We start from the raw sequence: 25,454 nt of genomic DNA, 5'->3' as shown, positions 1-25,454 counted from the left end.
AGTTGCCAGAGGTTTAGGAATGAAGGAACTTCAAAGATGGAAAAAGGCCATGCACGGAGCTTTGCCAAGCCTTCCTTTGCTCCAGCTAGTAGAGACTAAGAAAATATTATTTTTAAAGGCACATGCATACACCCTAAGAATACAAAAGTCATCTGCCTTTCTATTCTGAAAGAGCAATCAATTTTCTCTATAATAGATTTCCTCCAGAATCTCTTTGTCTTGACTTCTGAATTTTTATGAGTGTTCTGTTGAATTTTGCTCACACTGAGTTATTCTAGAAAATCATTTTTAAATTATTTGGGGGTGGGTGAGTTGGCATCCATAAGACTCTAGTTTTCCTTCACATGTGATTAGGGAGTAATTTATGTGCTGAAGGAGGCCTTTGAGCAGGTAGAAAAGTGAAAAGTAAGCTTCACTGAAGGTTCTGAGAGCTTTGTTGCCCCTGAAGAGGCATGGATGCAAAAAGTCAGATTTGAAGGCAATTACCCTTTTCAGTACTTTGGCTACCTGATGCGAAGAGCTGACTCTGGAAAAGACCCTGATGCTGGGAAAGATTGCAGGCAGGAGGAGAAGCGGACGACAGAGGACAAGATGGTTGGATGGCATCACTGACTCAATGGACATGAGTTTGAGCAAGCTCTGGGAGATGGTGATGGACAGGGAGGCCTGGCGTGCTGCAGTCCATGGGGTTGCCAAGAGTCAGACATGACTGAGTGATTGAACAACAACAACCCATTTCAGGCACTTAATGGATGAAGAAATGTTTATTAATTAATTGCATGATTGGGGATGGAGAATAAGGCTCAAGAAGTGTAGAAATTCTAACTCCTATACAGTTCACATCAAAGAACTTCATTGTCTTTTATATTTCGCATGCATGCTAAGTTGCTTCAGTCCTGTCCAACTCTTTGTGACCCTGTGGACTGTAGCCTGCCAGGCTCCTCTGTCCATGGGATTCTCCAGGCAAGAGTCCTGGAGTGGGTTGCCATGGCCTCTTGCAGGGACTCTGACCCAGGTATCAAACTCGCATCTTTTACATCTCCTGTATTGGCAGGCGGGTTCTGTAACACTAGCACCACTGGAAAGCCCCTTTTATATTTTATTTAGGACTTATTTGAGCTGTGGTTCTCAAAGAAAGAAAGAAAGTGAAAGTGAAGTCGCTCAGTCATGTCTGACTCTTTGCGACCCCGTGGACTGTAGCCTACCTGGCTCCTCCATCCACGGGATTCTCCAGGCAAGGATACTGGAGTGGGTTGCCATTTCCTTCTCCAGAGGATCTTCCCGACCCAGGGATTGAACCCAGGTCTCCTGCATTGTAGGCGGACGCTTTAACCTCTGAACCACCAGGGAAGCCCCTCTGGAGGTTTTTATTCTGGGGCCAACTTTGGATGCGTCCGTGTATTCATTTATTCATCCATGTCTATTTAAGAGTACCTTTCCTTGCCTGGCACTGAACAAATACATAAAACTTTAAAAGGGAGCAAGCTGTCATTTGGATATAATGTTAGATGGATCCTAATCCAGCAAATGACTATATTTTTCCGTCCCTCCCCGACCCAGTGTGAGTACGGTAAACACGGCAATCGTAGCATCTATCCTGGCTTTTGACTAAATTGGAAGCTGTGATTGTCCTCACCATGCTTTGTGCCCTCTGCAACATATTTGTTTCAATTCTTCAGCATAAATCAGAAGGCCTTGCTTCTCCTTCTAACAAGCAGAAAGGATTTGTCTCATTTGAGTTTGTATAATAGAATACCCTTAAGCCTGGCATGCTGCAGTCCATGGGTTCCCAAGTAGTCGGACACGACTTAGTGATTAAACAACAGCAACAAGGAAAGAGGGTATTATTCTTTGCTCTAGTTACAGTTTATGAAGATGGCTGCAAGTTCCCCAAATTTTTTTGGGGGGGACAGCTATAAAAAGAGGAAAGGGACTTCCCTAGTGGTCCAGTGGTTAAGAGTGCAGGGGACGTGGGTTCGATACCTTGTCGGGGAACTAAGATCCCACATGGTGTGGAGTATGTAAGCCCTCGAGCCACACCTGGAGCATGTGCACTGCAACGAAAGATCCCGTACGATGAAGTCAAGATCCCATGTGCGGCAACTGAGATGCAACAAGACCAAATAAATAAATATTTTTTAAAAAAAAGAGAAGACAATGTTGTGTTTTTGAGCATCTTATTACCCTCTACGTGTGGGTGACCATTTAGAAATGCGTCCAGACATTGGTACTGGTTTTGTCACAAGAGAAAGAACTGGATAGTCTCTGCTACTGAGAGTTTTAGGTAACAGCTGATGTGCGTTTTTTAAATTAATTCACTTATTTTTGGCTGTGCTGGATCTTCATTGCTGTGAGGCCTTTCCAGGGCCGGGGCTACTCTCCAGCTGTGGCGTGTGGCCTTCTCACCGCAGTGGCTTCTCTTGTTGCAGAGCTTGGGCTCGAGGGCCCCTGGACTTCAGTAGCTGCAGCCCGTGAGCTCCGTAGTTGCTACTCCCAGGCTCCAGAGCACAGGCTCCATAGTTGTGGTGCGTGGGCTTGCTCTGTGGCATGTGATCTTCCTGAATTGGGGATCAAACCCACGTCTCCTGCATTGGCAGGCGGATTCTTTACCACTGAGCCCCTAGGGAAGTCCCAGACGTGTTTCTTATTGTAATGACTTCAGTGAAAGGAAAAGGCAACTGCTTAAGAAAACCAAATTGAAAAGAAAGAGTTTGTGCTACCCTATTGGCAATTTCCAGCTATATTATGTTCACAAATCCAGAATTGGGAAAACTAGCTTCTAAAAACTAAAAATTACTGAGAAGTAGCATTGGTCTTAATCTTTCCCTTTCTCCCTGGATTGAAGGCTGGAGATTCTGAAGTTGTTCTTGAACTTTACCTTGCTAATTTATAAAATGCTCTAATTTAACTACACCACAGGGCTGGTGAAAGAAACTGTTCCATCAAAAAAGCATATGGATTTGATAATCCACCCTGGAAAATCAAGGACATCTGTTTTTGTATTTTTTTTTTTTTGCTGTAAACATTTTCCTGAAAGTCTAAATATAAAGCACTGGCCCAATTCATTAATATTTTGGAATGAATTTAGTTATGTCACAGTAGACATGGGTTGTGGGTGGGGTTTTTTTTTGTAGTTGAAAAGATAAAAATTTTCACATTATCAGTTAAAACCACATTAGTAAGAAACATTTTGAAAATTGAATTTATTTGAAATACATATGGTGGCAAGAATTCAAGCAGAGAAAATTCCTCAAAGATGGAGATGTGCATTTTTAAGAATGAAAAGAACCACGTACGTTGGAGATCATTTGCTGATATTTAAACTATTCCTAGACTTTTATAGACTGTACTTTATTTATTAGAAGTGACTGTACAGTTTTAATTAGTTTCACTCTGGTAGAATTAGCTTCATTGAAGTAGACTCACTCCACTGCAAGAGGAACAGCAGCCTTATGGACCGCAGATTTCCAACATAAACTGTAATTCATCAAAGGCCAATACAACTCTTTTCTTTGTAGCTGGGTAACCATTTATGTTTGAGGTGAAGATGTTAATATGGAAATTTTGTGAGTGAGGAAAGAAGACGAACACTATCATTCTAATTTATGACCTTTCATATAAGGCCAAATGTAAAGGCAACTTCAATTGTTTTATATCTCAGGGCCAGCACACAGCAGATGTATGAAATTTGGAGTGTTAGACATAAACTTTTATTACCAAATTATAAATAATTTCTCCCACTTATACGGTTCACCTTTCAAGTTCATCTTGATTAAAATACAAGGGCAGCATCACACCGATTTCACTGAATTTTACAGCTGAGAGAGGTTTTCTAGAGTTCACAGTGAGGCATAAAGCATAACAGCATTTGGAAGACTTTCCTCATAGGAGTTCAGCTCCTGAGCCCGTCTCCTCTGGAATTCAAGTTATATCGAAATGATGGCTGATGACGCAGGAACATTTATTTAAACATCTCAAATGTTATATCTGAAACCAAGCTCCCATGATGTAGCATACTTCCCATCTTTGGGTAAGAATAAAAGGCACACTGCCTTTCCTGAGAAATTTGCCCATCAGTCAATACGCTTCTATTACTTCTCAGAAGATACTCAACAACCAGCATATTTTTCTTCTTGTTGCTTTAACAATTTTCATGTCCCATGACAAAAGGTAGGTAACAGTGGTCCAAATACTGCACACTAGGATGTGACAGGTGTTTTTATTGTCCACCCTGAAGCTGCGGGTGGAAGCCAGCACCTGATGAAGTTAATGTATCTCTGGAACAAAGATGGTCAACGTTACTAGGAGCAGAATGCCAACATGGATATTTAAATCTGCTCTGGAGACTGTCGACCACCCCAGTTTCATGTTTGCATCTCTCGTCATCCCTCTCATCAACATAATATACAATCACCCACACGTCCACAGGGCTGTTGGGTGTTTCATAAAATAAGCTAGATATGATATTGTTACTCGACCGGGTTGGTTTGCCCAAGGCACAGCAAGCCAAATGCTGAGATGCTGAGGTTTCCAGCAGAGAAAAGGTTTATTCACAAGGCAGCCAAGAAGGGAGAACAAATGTTGAAATTGCCTTCCTCAAAGGTGAGGAACTCAGGGTATTTATGGGATTAAGTGGAGGCATGGGGACCCTGGGGAGAGGTGATCAGAGATCAGAACAAGGGGAGATAACCGTTATTCTCCACAGGTGCAGCTAAGCTTACAGACGTCTTCATGAAACACTTGTTCAGAGAATGGCAGCACCGCATGCTTGGAGGGTGGAGTTTAGGGTCTTCTGATGTCGAAAGAGCACCTATCAGAAACTTTTGTTGTTGTTGTTCGGTTGCTAAGTTGTGTTCCACTCTCTCCGAACCCATGGAATGTAGCCCACCAGGCTCCTCCATCCATGTGATTTTCCAGGCGAGAACACTGCAGTGAGTTGCCATTTCCTTCTCCAGTTGGAAACTTGCGCATGCCTAATCGGAGAAGGCAATGGCACCCCACTCCAGTACTCTTGCCTGGAAAATCCCATGGATGGAGGGGCCTGGTGGGCTGCAGTCCATGGGATCGTGAAGAGTTGGACACGACTGAGCGACCTCACTTTCACTTTTCACTTTCATGCGTTGGAGAAGGAAATGGCAACCCACTCCAGTATTCTTGCCTGAAGAATCCAAGGGATGGGGGAGCCTGGTGGGCTGCCATCTATGGGGTTGCACAGAGTCGGACATGACTGAAGCGACTTAGCAGCAGTGGGAAGGTCAGTGGTCCTAACCAGTCTTAATTTACTTGAACTGAACACAGTTGACTCTGAGTTTCTGAAAAAAACAACTGGGCTAAACATCTTATTGTTTAGGCTACCTGACATCTGGAGGACATGGAAGTTTTAAAAACAAAACAAGCTTGATCGATGAAGACAGGTTACATTTTATCATTTATTTATGGCTAACTGATGACTGACTTTGATTTCCATACCTTCTTTTATGCACATATAACACTGAAGAACATACTCTTTCAAAGGCATAGGTACAAAGAACTATAGAAGTCTGGAACAAAAAATGTGGCAAAAGTTCATCTCAGTATTTTTATCCCAGCATTTGCCTATTTTAAGACTAATAACTTTGAGACTTCCCTGAAGTCCAGTGATTAAGACTTTACCTTCCAAAGGGCTGAAGGTTTGCTCCCTGGTTGGGGAACTAAGATCCCACACATCATGCAGTGTGGCAAAAAAAAAAAGAATAATAACATCAAGAGAATGAGAAGACAAGCTATAGTTTGGAAGAAAATTCTTGCAAAAAATGCATCTGATAAAGGACTGTTATCTAAAATACACAAAGAACTCTTAAAAAAATCTTAAAAAATGAACAATCTGAATGAAAATTGGCAAAAGATCTGAAAAAACATCTCCCCAAAGAAATTGTACAAATGACAAATAAGCATGTGGTGATATGTCATTAGAAGCAAATTAAAGGTCCATCTAGTCAAGGCTATGGGTTTTCCAGTAGTCGTGTATGGATGTGAGAGTTGGACTACAAAGAAAGCTGAGCACTAAAGAAGGCTGAATGCTGAAGAACTGATGCTTTTGAACTGTGGTGTTGGAGAAGACTCTTGAGAGTCCCTTGGACTGCAAGGAGATCCAACCAGTCCATCCCAAAGGAGATCAGCCCTGAATATTCATTGGAAGGACTGATGCTAAAGCTGAAACTCCTATACTTTGGCCACCTAATGCGAAGAACTGACTCATTGGAAAAGACCCCGATGCAGGGAAAGATCGAAGGCAGGAGGAGAAGGGGACGACAGAGGATGAGATGGTTGGATGGCATCACCAACTCAATGGACATGAGTTTGAGTAAACTCCGGGAGTTGGTGATGGACAGGGAGGCCTGGCGTGCCACGATTCATGGGGTCACAAAGAGTTGGACACGACTGAGTGACTGAACTGAACTGAACTGAAAAACTGCAAAGAGATACTGCTGCTGCTGCTAAGTCACTTCAGTCGTGTCCGACTCTGTGCAACCCCATAGACAGCAGCCCACCAGGTTCCCCCATCCCTGGGATTCTCCAGGCAAGAACACTGGAGTGGGTTGCCATTTCCTTTTATAATGCAGGAAAGTGAAAAGTGAGAGTGAAGTTGCTCAGTCGTGTCCGACTCTTAGCGACCCCATGGACTGCAGCCCACCAGGCCCCTCCATCCATGGGATTTTCCAGGCAAGAGTACTGGAGTGGGTTGCCATTGCCTTCTCCTACTATATACCTATTAGAATGGTCCAAATCCAAAATACTGGATACACCAAATACTGACAAAGATGTGGAGCAACAGGAACTCTGAGTCATTCCTGGTCGGAATGCAAAATGGTACAGGCGCTTTGGAAGACAGTTTGGCTGTTTCTGACAGAAGTAAACAGACTCTTATCATACAGTTCAGCAATTGCACCCCTTTGTATTTACTCAAGTGAATTGAAAATTTATGTCTATACAAAAACCTGCACACAGACGTTTAATAATAACTTTTTTCATAACAGCCAAAACTTGGAAGCAACCAAGATGTCCTTCAGTAAGTGAACAAATAAATAATCAGTGATATATCTAGACAATGGAATGTGGTCCAGAGCTAAAAAGAAATGAGTCATCAAGCCATGAAAAGACATGGAGGAACCCTAATATATACTACTAAGTGAAAGAAGCCAATCTGAAAAGGCTATATACTATTTGATTCCAACTTTATGATACTTTGGAAAAGACAAAACCATGAAGACAGTAAAAAAATCAGTGGTTGCCAGGTGTCAGTAAGGAGGGAGGGGTGAATACATTGACAACGCATGGATGATTAGAGATGTGAAACTGCTCTGTATGATACCATAATGGTGGATGCCGATTATTATGTGTTTCTCAAAACCCACAAAATAGGGACTTCCCTGATGGAGGAGCTAAGGTCTCATATGCCTCATGGCCAAAAAACTACCAGCAACACTGACAAATTCAATAAAGACTTTAAAAATGGTCCACATCCAAAAAAAAAAAAAAGCCCACAGAGTGTACACCACCAAAGTGAACCCTAATATAAACTTGGGGTGAATACGATGTGTCAATGTAGGTTCATCAATTCTTGCAGCTAAACTCTGTGAGCTAAAATAAATCATGTCATATTACGTTTATGACTTTAAAGCTCTTTAATAACCAATCCATTCTGAAGGAGATCAGCCCTGGGATTTCTTTGGAAGGAATGATGCTAAAGCTGAAACTCCAGTACTTTGGCCACCTCATGCGAAGAGTTGACTCATTGGAAAAGACTCTGATGCTGGGAGGGGTTGGGGGCAGGAGGCGAAGGGGACGACCGAGGATGAGATGGCTGGATAGCATCACTGGATGTGAGTCTGAGTGAACTCCGGGAGTTGGTGATGGACAGGGAGGCCTGGCGTGCTGCGATTCATGGGGTCGCAGAGTCAGACAGGACTGAGCGACCGGACTGAGCTGAACTGAACAAATTAATGTTTGTGTTCAGGGTTTTGAAGACTTGCTCTTACTGGATTCAGTCAGTTCAGTTGCTCAGTCGTGTCCAACTCTTCGCGATCCCATGGACTGTAGCACACCAGGCCTCCCTGTCCATCACCAACTCCCGGAGTTCACCCAAACTCATGTTCCTTGAGTTGGTGATGCCATCTAACCATCTCATCCTCTGTCATCCCCTTCTCCTCCTGCCTTCAATCTGTCCCTGCATTGGGGTCTTTTCCAATGAGTCAGTTTTTTGCATCAGGTAGCCAAAGTATTGGAGTTTCAGCTTTAGCATCAGTCCTTCCAATGAATATTCAGGGCTGATCCCCTTTGGGATGGACTGGTTGGATCTCCTTGCAGTCCAAGTGACTCTCAAGAGTCTTCTCCAACACCACAGTTCAAAAGCATCAATTCTTTGGTGCTCAGCTTTCTTTATAGTCCAACTCTCATATCCATACATGACTACTGGAAAAACCATAGCTTTGATTAGACAGACCTTTGTTAGCAAAGTAATGTCTCTGCTTTTTAATAAGCTGTTTAAGTTGGTCATAGCTTTTCTTCCAAGGAGCAAGTGTCTTTTAATTTCATAGCTGCAGTCACCATCTGCAGTGATTTTGGAGCCCCAAAAAATAAAGTCAGGTACTGTTCCTACTGTTTCCCCATCTATTTGCCATGAAGTGATGGGACTAGATGCCATGATCTTAGTTTTCTGAATATTGAGTTTTAAGCCAACTTTTTCACTCTCCTCTTTCACTTTCACCAAGAGGCTTTTTACTTCCTCTTCACTTTCTGCCATAAGGGTGATGTCATCTGCATATCTGAATTTATTGATATTTCTCCTGGCAATCTTGATTCCAGCTTGTGCTTCATCCAGCCCAGCGTTTCTCATGATGTTCTCTGCATATAAGTTAAATAAGCAGGGTGACAATAAACAGCCTTGACATACTCCTCTCCCTAATCTTACTGGATTAGTATTCAAAAAAAGTCTTACACATGTTTTTTTGTTTGTTTGTTTAATAAAAGATACTAGCTGGGTTGTGGGGGAGGACTTGTAAAATATGGAAAGTTACTGTGTGGGTTAGGGAAGCCTGTTCTAAGCTACTGAGGGAGTTCTGGGTGCAGCCACATTTTGGTAACCCTTTTGGCTTGTGAACTAATTCATGGTGTCCAGTCTGTTTGTCTCATGGAGCCCATGGATCTATGCCCTTTGGAGAAGGTTACAGTCTCTCTGCAGATGAAATATGTCTTTAAAATTCTTCCTTATCCCCTGCCCATCACCAGTCATGATGACTCCATGAAGGCTCTTTGGTAAAGGGAAAGAGGCTATGAATAAAAATTCTTTTTTGAATAATTGAAATGATCAGTGGAAAATATAGTACAATTTGATGCCTTTTGTGAAGGTTTTTGGGGACAGGACTGGTTTTATATCCTACTATGTTGTGGATATTTTTGGCAGCTAATCAACTTGTTTAAATGATATTTTACTTAAATTTTTAAATTATATTTTATATTGCAAATACAGTTCTTTTCAACAAATCTGCAATTACTTGGTCTTTACCCAAAGTGAGCACTTACAAAAGCATATAATAAAGTCCCTCTATTCTACCAAATCACACTTTGTCATTCTCTGTCCCCTATGTCAATCAAAGGTTCATTTATTCTGCCTTTAGCTAACAGAAGCTTACAGGAGGGTGAAATTTTTGTCTTAGAAAAGATGTCTGTGTCTTAGATCCTGTAACACTGAAACAGGTTTAAAGATCTATTTAAACCTATCATCACTTTATTTGTAGCATCACAAATTTGGAATAGAATTCAAGTATAAGTTTTTTATTTGATGAGGGTATGTGTGTAGCAAAAAAAGGAATCAAGTCTTGACATAACAGTTTTCTTCTTTTTCCTTTCCCTCAAATAGAAAGACTATTGAGAATTCACCTGAAGTTCCAAACCGATATCCCATAGCAGCACTTAAATAATGTCTGTACACCATTTCCAGTTAGAACCAGTCTGTAACACAACGCACTTTATATTATAAAATACGAGTTACTTTCGTGATTTTAATTTTTTGTGTCAATTAACGTCGCTATGGAGACAGTCTCTTGCTTATAACGACTTCTGTCTTCACACATTTAAGCAAAATCCAAAAGTGGATTTAAAGATTCGAGGTTGCTTGCTTTATTTATTTATTTGCACTTACTTATCCAATTTGAGGACATCTCTAAGTATGCATAGTCATTACTTTAGCAGTGAATTCGTTTCCTATAACTTCGTTTTTTTTTTTTTTAAACATTTCTGCCTAAAAGAAATCCTGATTAAAAGATCACTTCCAGTGTTGCTTTTTTTTCTTCGAGGGAGTCGGGAAGGGAGGGGTAGTGGTGTTTGCTTTCTGTTAGAAGACAGAAACAGTGCTTTCCGCTTTGACTCCAAGCACCAACTTCATCTTCGGGCAAATCAGGATTCTGGGATTTGCGCACTCCGGCGCCGTGAGGTTTTTCGGTCCTCGCGGGCTGCCGTAGGCACGGAAAGCAATGATTGGCTGAGTCCGAAAAGTGCCGCCGCCTCGGCGATTTCAGTTTCGGTTTCGCCCGGTGGGTCGGCGGAGGCCGGGCTTGTGGGGTGCCCGGAGTAGGGGTTCGGATCCCGGCCGCGAGGTGAGCTGCACGGCCGCGCTGGCCATCCGAGGCCTCAGTGTTCCCTCGCCCCGGGCAGAGTTCGGGAGCGGCAGCCGCGGGCCGGGCCTAGAGCGAGCGCGCACTCGGGGGCCAGCGGGTGGCGGGTCCGCGCGAGGTGCGGCGCTCAGGCTCGGTCCTCGGCGCCTGCCGTTGCCGGGAGATCGGGGATCGCGGGCGCCGGGATTCCCGATCCCGACCCCGAGAAGCCCTCCCCGAGGGCCGCCTCGATCGCGCGGGGAGGAACAGCACTGGCCGGGCTTCACCAAGCCGGCTCCCGAGACCGCTCCTGGTGATTGAGATTCCGCAGGCAGTCCCGACCTGCGCCTGGGGATTCGGCGGGAAGGTGGTACGCGGGGCCAGGCTTCTCCCGGAATTGCCTGGCCTCCGCTGCATCGGCGTAGCTGCGCCTGACCCCCGGGAATTAAAGGCTGCGCTAGCCTACCTTCCGGAGTTGTCAGATTGGGGATGCCCACAGCTGCATGGTGTTAAGTCCTATCGCGGCGGCATTCGTGTGCAGGGATGTGCGCGCGTGGTCAGCGTGTATTACCGTGTCTGGAAGTGGGATGATGCAGATAATATTGAGAGCGATTTGTTCTGTTCTTTCCCCACCCATTATTAGAGAAAAAATGTAAATACAGAAGAGTTTACTGAGGAAAATATTGTTCACGACACTACAGTCTCAGAATTTTATGCTTGTGTGGGCTGGTTTGTACTTGAGCTAAGGCTGTATCCATTGTATCACTTAACCGTATATTTAGTTTTTCATTTTCACTTAGAAATCATTCCTAATTATCATTTCTAATTTTGTTTCTTCTGTTTATTGGCTGCGTAAACCATCGTTTTGTAGGTCCTGTAAATTATTTATTACCGACAGCGAGGCGTTTAGGATGTTTGTGGATTTTTGCTTCATTTTAATGTTCCAAACAATACTTTGATAAACCTTTCTTTAAAAAAATATTTAAGTTGATTGCATGCGTGCTTAGTCGCTAGGTCGAGTCAGACCCTTTGCGAACCCCTGCCCCTCGTTCCTTGGGGTTTTCCAGGCAAGAATACTGGAGTGGGTTGCCATTTTCTTCTCTTGGACTAATTCTGAGACGTGAAGTTATTAAAATAGATACTGTGATCCTATGGGGTCTTTTTAAGTCTTCATACACATGGCCAAATTGTTTGCCAAAAAAGTTTTAGTGGTTTCCATCATTTTGACTGTGCCTTTTTCGCCAAAAGTAATTCTTTTTTAGGATATCAACCAGCAAGGTTGAGCCTCTTTGGATTTGTGTGTGTGTGATAGTGATATGTGACGATTCCCCTTGCTTGATTTGGTGCACGTCAGAGGATGTTAGTATGTGTCTATGTGTATTGTTGGAATTACTGCAGCGGCCTTGACCGAATGTTAGAGCCGGATGATGCCTTAAGTGATAGTCTGTCTTAAGTGATCTTCCGGCATAACTCCCTTATTTTGTAAATGAGGAACCCCCCGGGCCTGGAGAGGTGGAAAGGTGAATAATCCAAGCACACTGCTAATTAAGTAGCAGAGCTGGGATTAGAACTCAGGTTTCCCACATCCCAAGTGTGTAGTCTTTACACATGCGGTCTTGCACTGCGCAATGACATACTCAGGGTTAGAATTTAAAGATACTTATGCCCCTTGGATTACTCGGTTGTTTTATTTACTTCTTTTTATTGTAGTTGATTTACAATACTGTGTTAGTTTCAGTTGTACAGCAAAGTAATTCGGCTATATACATGTATGTATGTAATAGGTGCATATCTATCATATAAGTGTAATATTTTACATGTATGTATATATTTCCATGGTCTACTGTTTTAGAATTGTGCCACATAACAGAGATTGTAATCTGTAGCACTGAAAAATGGGGAAAGTGACTGTTTTCGTGGCCAGGACTAGAAATTCATTATTTAGAGTCGCTGTCCTGTCAAGGTTTTTGACGGTTGTTTTCAGATTCTTTATATGTTGGAATAAAATATCTAATAAGTTACGATTTATGCTCTGACACATGGTTAGTACTTCGCTGTTGGTTTTCATCTGTTAACCCTTGAAGATGTTCTGAAACTTGTGGGAATGGCAGTCCATTCCCGTATTCCTGCCCGGGAAATCCCATGCGCAGGGAAACCTGAGGGACTGCAATCCGTGGGGTTGCCAAAGAGCTGGACGTGACTTAGCGACTAGGGCAACAAGGACAACTCTCCACACAGAGGCAGGGGCTGGCTGTGCTAGACACCCCAGGATGGAGCCTGAAAGTGGGGCCCTTTCCCTAGCCAATAAAATTCCAGGTGTTTACAAAGCCAATCAGTATGTTGCAAATACACCACTTTTTTTTCTTTTTTTCTGGCGAGAGGCGCTCCGGGTGTGCAGCGGGCCAAGTCAGCTTGTCCCCTAGGAGAGCAGGGAGGAAGTTAGCCCCTTGTGGGTGGGAAGGAGGGGTTGGTTTGAAGCCTTCAGAGAGGGTCATGTATCCCCTGTCTCGAAAGGGAAATCCATGGAGAGCTGTTTTTCACCGTGTCTCATGCCCTCCCCGACACTCACGTATTAGTCTACAGCTGTGTTTACTTGGGTTGTAGTACTAGGTTTCATTGCAGTTTTTTCCTTTTCAATCTTTTTTCCACCCTAAACTGTAAATGGGTGAAAGTTTACAGTGAATATTGCCAAGAAACAAGGAGTTGGATGTCTTTGCTCAATGGCATAACTCAGTCATATTAAATATATATATATTTTTCCATCTGACCATTTTTATATATCTCCACAGGCTAATTTATAATCCTTTGTCACTTTAGGTATCCATCCTACCCCCAACCCAGTGCTGTGTGTGTGTGTGCTCAGTCGTGTCCAACTCTTTGTGACCCCATGGACTGTAGCCTGCTAGGTTCCTCCGTCCATGAAATTCTCCAGGCAAGAATACTGGAGTGGGTTGCCATTCCCTTCCCCAGGGGATCATCCCAACCCAGGGATCAAACCCAGATTCTTTGTCTTCTGAGCCACCATGGAAGGCCCTGCCCCTCCCCTGTGTTGCTACTCTCCAAACAGACCTCGCACTGTGTCTCTGGCCATTCCCCAGGTTTAACAAGAGAATCTTGACTTACTCAGAAGGGCAGCTGTACCTCTGAAAGTGTCCCGGCTTTAGGTTCAAGCCTTAGCTCTGCCCACCACCTCCCAGGGTTACTCTGTGAACTGCTCAGGAATCTCACATGGCCTGGCCCCTAGTAGGATCAGTATAGTTTGGTTCTTCACCCTGCTTCCCATTCTTCTACCTGAAAAATCCTCTGCCAGGGCAGTCAGCAGATGTTCTCATACCAGACCTCTCAGGAGCTTCTGCTGGGAAATATACTGCTTTTGATTTAATAGCCATTTATGAGAGTAGGTCGTTTAAAACAAGCCTGAGTAGGAGTCGGGAGGGAGAGGAGGCCTAGAGGGTGATTACAGCTTTAATTTTGAACAGAAATTTTATCAAGGTGACCCTGAAGCAAGGAAGCCTTTTTCCTCTTACGTGTTTATGGTTCAAGAGGCTTTTTTCTTCATTCAGAAACAGAACTGTTCCTTCTGCCTTATCCAATTTAAAAGATGAAAACTTAAAATTACGTGAGCCAAGTCATGGGAAAAATTGTGGTGTCAAGACCAATTTACTCACACAAAATGGATTTATGGGCGAGTCGTTACGTAACCAAGAGTACCACGGAAGCCTAATGAAGATGAATGTAAAAGATACACTTTCCTAAAGTGATGGATAAAATGTATTTGAAGCAACCATCCTCTTTACAAAGAACTTTAAAAAAAATTTTTTTTTAAGAGATTTAGCACAATATTGATGTTCTGGGGAGTAAATGAGTACTAGTCTCTTCTTTGATATGACTGCCAGTCTTTTGAGGGAGAAAAGACTCATTAAAAAAAAAAAAGTTTATGAAAGAGAATAAATAATGACAGGTAACCAAATGGGGAGAGGAAATGGCAACCCACTCCAGTATTCTTGCCTGGGAAATCCCATGGGCAGAGGAGCCTGGTGGGCTACTGTCCACCAGGTCACAAAAGAGTTGGACACAACTTAGCGAGTAGACAACAGCCACCAGATGGTAAACTGTGATGCCAGGACTCAGTGAGAGGGCCTGTCTGCAATCTGTAGTCGATCAGATCTCTGCTTCAACGCTTCCCAGGGTCCCCATCGCTGACACAAGTATTTCCCATGCTGCCCAGTTTAGAAGAGTCCCCTAGGCTTTGGCAAAGATTCCTGGGTCCCGCCCCAGCACTACTGAGTCAGGATATCCACGCGATGTGGGTGGTCCACGTGTGGCCCTGACCTGCAGGCTCAGGGTGACAGCCTGACTTGCCCTGCTCCTGCATTGGTGGCCCTGCTCCCGTCTGCAGCTGCTGCTTGTCCTCCAGGTGTAGGGGAGCATTATCCCTTCAAACTCAAACACTGTCCGATGCCTTTGCTCAGATTTCTCTCCCTTTAGGCTGGTGAACTTCTACTCCATACTCGGCTCAGGTTCACCCCCAGGAATCTTTGATCTGCCAGGCCTGGGCTAAATGAGTCTTCTCTATGTGCTGTTCCCTGCATAATTTTATCCAAATACACGCGACTTTGAAAAGCTTCTCCAGTACTTCCCAGGTGGTCCAGCAGTTAAGACTCTGGGCTCCCCGTGCAGGGGGCTGGGATTTGATCCCAGGTCAGGGAACTAAATTCCATATACTGCAACTAAAGATCCCATATGCCACAGCTAAGACCCAGAGCAACCAAATAAATACATAAATAAAAAGAAACATTAAAAAAAAACAACAACCAGAAACCCTCCTTTTGCATGCTTCTGCCCCCTTTGGAGTGTCAACTTATTGGTGTTATGTCCCCAGTTGGTGCCGCATGAAGATCTGAAGTGTTGAATGCCTTCAGATCAGTGATCAGTGTTAACTGGGGTAAAGATGAGGCTTAATGACAGAGGTGTGATCTTTGGTGAACTTAGACGAAGAATGTATCTGTGCTTTTTTAAAAGGCAAGGAAAGACAGTAACACTTTAAAAATAACTAATATCAGTTGGGCAAACTATCAGTCTAGGTTAAAATTTATCTTTAACTTTTTTTTTTAAAGAAGTGAAAAATTTTATTTGAGTCAAATTTGAGGATCATCTCAGAAAGCAATGAGAACATTTCTCTATTGACTTTCAACTTCAGACAAGGTAGTTAATAGCCGATTCTCACGTCAGACTGCATCTTAGTGAGGTTTTTAATAGAAAGTGAACAGCTAGTTTTCTCTAAATATTGTAGATGAAGAAGCTGGCATAATGGGACTTAGTGTCTGACAGGAAATGAGCTTAAGACTCAATGAGTGAGTCTCTGGGGCCTTCAGCCTCTCAGCCACAGAACAATGCATGTTCCATAGAGAAATAAGGCACTTTATAGATAAATGGGAAGATTTATTTCTTTTTACTAAACTCACTAAAGGTACTGAATCTGCTACAGTATTTATTTGTAATTTTTTTTTCTTGGGCTCAAAACAGCATAAATAACTTTGTTATGTGGCCTGAGTCATGAATGAATAGTGATTGTCCTGAATAGTGATTGAAATGTCAGTTATCTGTTGAGCCTGTGTAGCTAAAAAAATAAACTGGCAATTCAATGGAAAAGGTCAGATTTACTGAGCAAAATAATTAGTTGATCACATTAAAAAAATCCTTCACCCTTCACGGGGTGGAATGGATGATGGATGGACCAAGTACCAGCCCCAAATTCAAGAATAGTTTTTGAAATTTGTATTTTACTTAATTTGATATTTTTTTTTCTTGGTTAAAGAAAATTATTTTACTTCGGTTACAATAACTTTTTGCTCACGCTCTTAAACAAGAGGGTTTCCCTGGTAGCTCAGCTGGTAAGGAATCTGCTTGCAGTGCAGGAGATGTTGATTCCAGGGTCAGGAAGATTCCCCTGGAGAAGGAATAGGCTACCCACTCCAGTATTCTTAGACTTCCCTGGTGGCTCAGATGGTAAAGAATCTGCCTGCAATGTGGGAGACTGGGCTCAATCCTGGGTTGGGAAGATTCCCCTGGAGGAGGGCATGGCAACCCACTCCAGTATTCTTGCCTGGAGAACCCCCAGAGACAGAGGAGCCTGGCGGGCTACCATCCATGAGGTTGCAAAGAGTCAGACATGACTGAGAACTAAGCAAAATCACTTTGTGCTTATGCTCTTAAACAAGAGTTTAAGTTCTTCTAGATTCTAAAATCTGTAAGGTGAGAGCCTGTGTGTACGTTTTTTGAATTCTCTTGCAGAGTGTGTCCATGCACATAATTGCTAAACAAGGAATAGTCAATAAAATCTAGCATTCTAGCTTGTCCAGACTGCTGCTGAGTCTACATAGATTCATGCTGAGAAAACCTCAGTGATCTTCAGCCTGAATTCAGATCATTTGAGTGGAGAGACTTGGAGTGAAATAAGTAGTGCTATTAATGGAAGAATGGTTAATGAAAAGTTTTGATTGAAAACACCAAACCCAACGGAAGTTCTTGAGGCAAGTCCTTCACGTATTGTACCCACGCTTTTTTCAGTGTGGTGCTATATGGCTACTGAATACAAGTGATATTGAATATGACAGAAACAGAAAAATCAATTTCCCAAGTTTTGCTTAAGTAACTGCAGCTTTGTTATATTGTTTACCGAAGTATTTTGAAAGCAAACACTTATAAAACAGGATGAATTCTGAAAGGCGCGATGGGTAGCTATGTATGTCTGTGATTGATTTGGGTGTATAATGCTGTTTCCCTACTTCAGACCCCTGTTATACTTGATTTGTAAGATTTTTTTCTTTGTCATAGCGAGTTTATTTGCTATAATAGGATAAATAAAAATCTTTGGCTACATTAGCAGGTTTCAGGAGGCAACATAAAGATGTGGTTAAGACATGGGCTGGCTGTCTGCTTACTGGCTATGTGACCTTGGACAGGCTGTTTGGCCCTTTCTGTCTCTAGTCATCTGTAAAATGAGGTTAAGACAACACCTACCTCTGAGCGCTAAGTGGATTAATACATGGGAAGTGCTTACATAAGTGCTGGCCTGTAGTACATTCAAATATTAGCTTTCAATTATGATTATAATTCTCTCTAGAGATACTGTTTTGACATCAGTTGTTGTAAATACTTTATAAACAGTGGCTTTAAAACATGACTGATTCAAACTTGGACGTTGATTTTGCCACATTTGGGGCACTTTATTTCATCTTTCTAGGCCTTTATTTTCATCAGCAAAATGGGGATTTTAAAACCTTCCCAGGGTTCTTGTAAAGGTGACATTTGATAGGTTCCAAAGGATCTTAGCAGGGCACCCAGCAAAAAACAAGCGTTGGGTGAGTGGTGGTCGTGTTGGGAATGGGTGCATTGACTGTGCGGGGAACGGTGGTGACAAGTGATTAGGAACAGGGACTCTGGAAACCCGGGGCTCTTCTGTGATGAGGCTGTGGATGAGGTGACGTGTATAAACGCTTCGCTGAGGATCTGGCTTCTGGAAGGTACTGGTACCTGGTTAGCAGTCTTGTTCTGGGCATGGTGGTGGAGTAAAGTTGATTCTGCACCTGTGGTCCGTCGACACTTGATTCCTTGTAAATACCCTAAGGGCTTCCTGGGTCTTTTTGCTGACTAACTTCTGGCATTACCTTCATTGCTCCTTTTTAGATTTCTGATCACGGTTGTTAAAATGAGTCTGCGGAAGCAAACACCCAGCGACTTCCTGAAGCAAATCATCGGGCGACCAGTTGTGGTGAAATTAAATTCGGGAGTGGATTATCGAGGTAAGATTTCCATGCTTCATCCTTACTGGTGTTTGCTAAAGAAGTAACAAAGTACCCAGTAGACCAAAAAAGCCTTGGTTGTCAACAGATTTTACGCCCACTTCTTTTCCTACCCCCAAGACAGTTCATTTTAGAGAGAGAACTGACCACAGAGCCCGTGTCTGTGATTTCTGGCCCGATCTGGGGCTCCGGTCTCCACTTTGGGATTGGTGTGCCTGCGTCCCTGGTGATGGCCAGGCTTGAGTAACTGGATTCTGAAGAACTCCTTGGCCCAGTCACATTTGTTTGTGTGGAAGTAGTCAAGAGTGGCAAGCAGCTATTTAGGCAGTATCGTTTTACAGCGTGACCTTCCCACTCACATAATGTGTGAGGTGTCCAAACCCATCTTTTTGTTCTTGTAGAGAGTGAAGTGCGCTTTTTAAGAGGCTCTGGCACTACTGAAACTAACTTTGTGGAAGAAAGGTATCCAGTTTCACTTTCTGAAGTAACTAAATTCCTAATCTTCCAAAATTCAGATATGTTAAATTACTGGGAATATTTCACAATTGTAGATAGCTAATTCATTAGCAGAGTTTTAAAGCCTTTTCTTGATCACTGTCCTGAATAATGATCCTAGTCTCTTGAGATTTTTCTACTTTTCACACATGCAAACTTAATTTTATTGAGAGATTACTGTGGGTCCAGTGTGCATGAATCACTTTGATTTTTATCTTGTCATCACGTAAATCCTTTTGAGATCTCTGTTGATTATCCCTACCTAGTAAGGGAGGAGCTAGGGCTCAGACTCCAGTTTGACTCAAAAGCCTTGTTAAGAAATACTCTGCTGTCTGTGTATTAGTGTCTGGACATTAATAACATACCTCCAGTGTAATTTGATTTTTGTAGTGGCATTAGAGGCTTTGTACTGAATGGTGGTGGTTTAGTCACTAAGCTGTATCTGACTCTTGGGACCCTATGGACTGTAGCCCTCCAGGCTTCTCTGTCCGTGGGACTCTCCAGGCAAGAATACTGGAGTGAGTTGCCATTTCCTTCTTCAGGACATCTTCCTGACCCAGGGAGCAAACCTGTGTCCCCTGCGTTGGTAGGCGGGTTCTTTACCCTGATCCACCAGGGAAGCCTGTACATAGAAGAAGGCTAAATCTCCCCAAATTCTGCCATCCAGAGATAATCAGCCCTACCCACTTGGATCTGTCTCCATATAAGCACAATTTTACGTAAGTGGGATCAGTTGTATGTGCATTCTGGTTTTTTTTTTTAACATTAGAAAAATGCCTTCAGTTCTCTCACAATATAGACTGTTGAATGGCTGCAGAGGAGTGCCATGAGTGTTTGGACCACAGTTTTATTTTTGTGGGCTAGGGCTAGGGTCTCAGAGTCAGAGAGGGCACCAGTAGATGGTTTATTCTTGTCTATGTTCTCCTCAATTCTTGGGTTAGCCTTGCTTTCGACTTTTCCATTCTAGCTGGCCACAAGTAACAACTCATTTCATTTATATTTCTTTGATTAGTAAGTTACAGCAACCTTTCATGTGGGTAGTAACCGTAATTTTTCTCCTTTTATGAATGTCTGGCCATGGCTTCTATATATTAAAAGAAAATGTACACTATTGAGGGCATCCTGTAAAGAATGTGGTTAAATAAAAATACTGGGGGGAAAAAGCCAGCTCTCTGTATCAGTTTCCCTTCAATCTTGTATTTAAAATACAGGAGAGAATCATGTTTCCAACCTCTAGGAGCCTTTTTCTTAAAAAAAAAAAAAACAAACCCTTTGCCTTGAGACTCTTTTTATGAGAAGGGAAGATTTTATTTTAAATGCTTTTGATTAATTTTCAAACATTTATGTAGCTTGTCTCAGAAGTTTCTTGCTCACTTATGACTGTGGTTTAGATATAATACAGCAGGAAAGAAACCATGAAGTTGTAGCTTCGGCTTTCTTCTGATAGGAAGTAATTTTTAACTATTCACAATCCATGCTGATGCTTTGCAAGTTTGCAGCCTGTAGGAGGGTTTCTTAGCTTACTGTCTTGGGCTCTTATCACAGACACACAGTTTTGAAAAGAAACTTTTTGTTGAGAGGATAATGGGGGCAAAGGCAGAGAGTGAGGAGCATATTAATGAAGTTGAGACTAAATGGAGCTGTCGACTTGGTTAATCGAATCAAATTTGTAGTATTTGTTTCTACTTAAATTGTCTTTCTGGAAAATGCTACTTGAAATTAGAAACTCAGAGTCAGTGGTTTACATATCTTGCTGCTGCTACTGCTAAGTCGCGTCAGTCGTGTCCGACTCTGTGCGACCCCATAGACGGCAGCCCACCAGCCCACCAGGCTCCCCCCATCCCTGGGATTCTCCAGGCAAGACCCCTGGAGTGGGTTGCCATTTCCTTCTCCAGTGCATGAAAGTGAAAAGTGAAAGTGAAGTCACTCAGTCGGGTCCCACTCTTTGCGACCCCATGGACTGTGGCCTACCAGGCTCCTCCGTCCATGGGATTTTTCCAGGCAACAGTACTGGAGTGGGGTGCCATTCAAATGAAGGATCATCAGATCAAATCTTGCAAAATGGATGCCATGTTAACATAATTGAAAAGATTCCTTTGAACAATTTCCTAAAAAGCCTGGGATGGTTTTGGCAGTTTTTCTGTATTTGTCCGGATTGAGAAAGATTCTGCGTGGAGCGACACGGGAGGGATGTGCTGTGAAGCGGCGTGGTGCCTGTGTGCTCACGGCGCGCCTCGCTGGGAGTCCCAGCTTGAAGGTGTTCTCTCAGGACACCTGTTGTCTCCTCTTCTCCATTATTTTAACACGTTGTGGAGACTTCCTTTTAACCCTGCACGAGATGTTGTGACAGACGAGATAAACCGGCCCAACCCATGTTTCCCTTAATGGCATGAAAGTCAGAAATGACATGCCAGGGGACGAGGAGGCGTGGCTCGCGCTCATGTGTTCGTGCCTAACTGCCTGTCAAAGAATGGGATCTTACTTGGAATATTCTTTCTGTGTTGCTTTTGTGAAGGTTTTGAAAGTTTGCCATTGTTGCCCCGCATCCATTGAGGAAGGCACCAGCTCCTTGTTTTTCCTGCCAGCCGTTGTGGGTATGCGATGGCCTTCTTGCTGTATGGGCCTTAGCATCCATTCAGACCGACAGAGAGCAAAGACTTTTTGTGCTTCCCTCTACTGAGTTGCATTTACAGTGTGAACTTCTATATTAAGCATGCAAGGACTAATGAATGAAGAGATTGTCAGCTCTCAGGTATACCCTGTAATTTTCAGCTCTTTTGCTTGTGTGTCTTCTCTGAATCCGTCTGCAGGGGTCCTGGCGTGCCTGGATGGCTACATGAATATAGCCTTGGAGCAGACAGAGGAGTATGTAAATGGACAGCTGAAGAATAAGTACGGGGATGCATTTATCCGAGGAAACAATGGTAACAGCCCTTCACTCTGCAGTTATATAGCATCCACAATAGGCCTCTGTTTATAATCAGATCACCAGCAGGTTTTCTGGATAATTCGGTTTTAGTTTTGCTTTGTTGGTTTTTAAATTCTAATTTCCTCTCAAATCTTCGCTGTGGCCTTTTTTTGTTTTAGATGCTTCATGGTGTTTTGGAACTAGAAGTTCTCTTCTTCCCTCCCTTTGCTTGAGGAGGGCCTTGGTACACTGGTGCTCAGCTCTGTTCTCGGATACAATGTGTTATATTCCCCCAACGCCGTCTCTCACCTGGCGGTTGGAACTCTGGCTCTGAGAATGGCCGCTATTTCCCTGCTCCCTTTGGTTTGCATCATTTGACAGTAAACTTGTCCTGTTTCTCTGTTAAGCTTGGAAATGCTTTTCTTGTGGGAGATTTGTATCCCTTAGTTTGGCAAAGATGACAGAAGAGGAAATATGGCTCTGAAGGTACTCAAGGGAAGGCATCAAAACTGTGGGGATTTATCCTTTGACCCATCCCTGCTTTTTGGTCTCATCTCCCAAATGGAGTTCTGCGACTCTTGATTTCTGTTTTTTTATTATTGTGCATCCTCCAGTTCTGGATAAGTTCTTCCACCTCCTTACAATTGGTTCTCTTTGCTATGAACTAAACATCCTGACTTTTATGGTAGATATGCTATCTCCTGTCTATACAGTACCATACAGCTTCACATTATGTCTTCATTTTATTTTATTTAAAAATTTGTTATTAAAGTGGTTGACTTACAGTATTGTGTTTCTGGTGTACTGCAAAGTGATTCAGTTATATACACACACACACACACATATATATAACTAAATGTGTATATATTATTTTCAGATGTTTTTCCATTATAGTTTATAAAATTGAATATAATTCCCTGTCCTCTGCAGTAGAACCTTGTGGTTTATCTGCATTTGTTGTTGATCAGTGGCTCAGTTGTGTCTTTTTTGCGACTTCATGGACTGCGGCACACCAGGCTTCCCTGTCCTTCACCATCTCCTGGAGTTTGCTTAAACTCATGTCCATTGAGTGGGTGATGCTGTCTAATCATCTCGTCCTCTGCTTCCCCCTTCTCCTTTTGCCTTCAATCTTTCCCAGCATCAGGATCTTTTCCAATGACTCAGCTCTTCACATCAGGTGGCCAGAGTTTTGGAGCTTCAGCTTCAGTATCAGTCCTTCCAGTGAATATTCAGGGTTGATTTCCTTTAGAATTGATTGGTTTGATCTCCTTGCAGTCCAAGGGACTCTCAAGAGTCTCCTCCAACACCACAGTTCAAAAGCATCAGTTCTTTGGTGCTCAGCCTTCTTTATGGTCCAACCGTTCATGACTACTGGGAAAGCATCGCTTTGACTATACGGACCTTTATACAAATAAAAACTATATGTAGAAATACCTCCATAAGGATAAAACTGTATATCTCTCTATATAGTTTTTATGTGTGTATAGTAGTTTATATATCTGCTATTCCTAAACTCCTAATTTATCTGTTCCCACTTCCTCTGTGGTAATCATGAGCTTGTTTTCGGCATCTGTGAGTCTGCTTCTGTTTTGTAAATAAGTTCATTTGTATCATTTTTTAAGATTCCACATGTAAGCGATACCACATGACATTTCTTTTTCTCTGTCTGACTTACTTCACTTAGTGTGATAATTTCTGGGTCCATGCATGTTGCTGCAGGTGGCATTCTTTTGTTCTTTTTCATGGCTGAGTAATATTCCATTGTGTAATATTCCATGCACTCTTCTTTATCCATCTGTCTGTCATCTATCAGTGGACACTTAATGTTGCTTTTATGTCTTGACTCTTGTAAATAGTTTTGCTATGAACATTTGGGTCACATAGTATCTTTATATCCCTTTTTAGTTCTTCCAGTGTGAAGAAGAATAGGCCTCCTATCTTTAATATTGTTTTTGTTTGACTCTCTTCACTCAGGGAGAAATGTTAATGATCTTTCCTCATCTCAAGACAGCTGATAACAGCAGTCAGCTGTGGGTTCTGTGAGAGGTGATAAGGTGGATCCTGTCACATAACACTCTGAATCTCAAACTTGGCCAGTTTCCTTGGGGTGTTTCTGCTGTCCTTCTGACACTTTCCTTTATATAACCTTTTCCACGGGGTAGACTCCATAATTCACATCCTAGGCTCTTAAAGAGGATCCTGGCCTATTTGATTAATCTGTACCATATCCTTTGATCAAGATATCTGTTAACGTTCACTTTGTACAAAGCTGTCAGAATCGGGGTAGGCACGGGGGTGGAAGAGGTGGTAACCCCTGGTGGAAACTTGCCTCCCGAGAGCCAGTCGTCCAGTGCGGTCTGGTTCTGAAGTGCCACACATACCCTGAAGAGTTTGTGTGGGTGGTCATGAGAAGACTAGCTGAGTAAGACTTTGGATAACACCAAAGGTTGACCCTTTACAGGGAACTCAGAAGGACTTTGGTGTCTTTAACAAAAACTTAAAACTCCTCAGCTGTTGTTTACCCTGATGTAATTTTTAAAAAGTAAACAGGAAGTTTGGTGATTATATTGAAGAGATGGATGAAACTAACTGTTTTTAGTCTGAAGTCTGGCCTGGTAGATTTACTAACATGCTTTGACTATAAGCATAATTGTTATACCTGCAATTTATAAACCGTTCTAAGATTTCAGAGACTTGCACATACATTTTATTTTATCCCCTTGTTCATGATTTGCAAGTCTAGCCAGACGTATGGCTAAGACCAGAACAGAGTCCTCTGAGACATCAAACCCAGGTCTCAAATCATAAAATTAGCCTTACAGTAGTTCTAGAACTTATTGTGTGGTTTGAAGATTACTTTGAAATTTGCAGAGGTATCAGGCTGAAGTCTGTGTGCCGTTAAAACTGGCTGTTATGATACTTAAGAGCAGTTTTTTTCAGTTTGTTCATTTTTTTCTTTTCAGTGTTGTATATAAGTACGCAGAAGAGGAGGATGTGAAGACACCAAGACACAGTACTTTTCATACCGAGATATATTTTTTATCAAGTTTTTTGTTTCTTGTGTCATATAATTTTTCCTATTTTGTAATAGTTGGTGATTTTCCACTGACACATAATTGAGATAAATGTGTAAAATTGTGGATTTAATTGTAAAGAGTTCTTTCATATTTAAGTTGCAGTCATTTTTTTCCGTTTACCTCTATGTCAGTGTGCAGAAAGGAAAAGATTTTTTTTTTTAAGTGGAAAGAAAATGTTTTTCTCCCTACACGGAGGTTTTCAAGCAATGCCATTTGATCTGACTGCTTTGCTTGTGGGACTGACCGAAATGATGGACGTGAGGCTAATTAAAACACTGTAGAGATGGCCTTCTCGTGTCCTCTCGTGTTTTCCGTGCAGGGGGCTCGAGGGAAGGTGTGCCACCAGGCGTCCGGTTTCAGGTCTGAGGCTGCATGGTTTCCCCAAGACCAGACGCTCAGCCTCTGGCTCCACCACCTTGATAGGAAATAGAATGGGGGATCTCATAGTGGCCCTTCCACGAAAGGAGTGGGGCGGTTCTGAGGGTTGCACCCTACCAGGTAGGTGGAAGCACTCCTTTGACGCCAAGCCTGTGCACAG

At 42.7% G+C, this 25,454-nt stretch overlaps 1 protein-coding gene across 1 annotated transcript; it reads left to right on the top strand.

Moving 5' to 3' along the window:
* Positions 1-10,499: 10,499 nt before the first annotated feature.
* On the top strand, positions 10,500-25,204 carry LSM6 (LSM6 homolog, U6 small nuclear RNA and mRNA degradation associated). Its single transcript, XM_052654763.1, has 4 exons — positions 10,500-10,634; positions 18,321-18,436; positions 21,742-21,855; positions 24,803-25,204. The coding sequence occupies exons 2-4, from the start codon at positions 18,343-18,345 to the stop codon at positions 24,835-24,837; spliced, it is 243 nt and encodes an 80-aa protein (XP_052510723.1). The 5' UTR covers positions 10,500-10,634; positions 18,321-18,342; the 3' UTR covers positions 24,838-25,204.
* The last annotated feature ends 250 nt before the right edge of the window (positions 25,205-25,454 follow it).

The sequence above is a fragment of the Budorcas taxicolor genome, chromosome 17 (genome assembly GCF_023091745.1).
Source record: "Budorcas taxicolor isolate Tak-1 chromosome 17, Takin1.1, whole genome shotgun sequence".
Classification (NCBI taxonomy): Eukaryota; Metazoa; Chordata; class Mammalia; order Artiodactyla; family Bovidae; genus Budorcas; species Budorcas taxicolor.
This window is presented reverse-complemented; position numbering and strand designations above follow the sequence as displayed.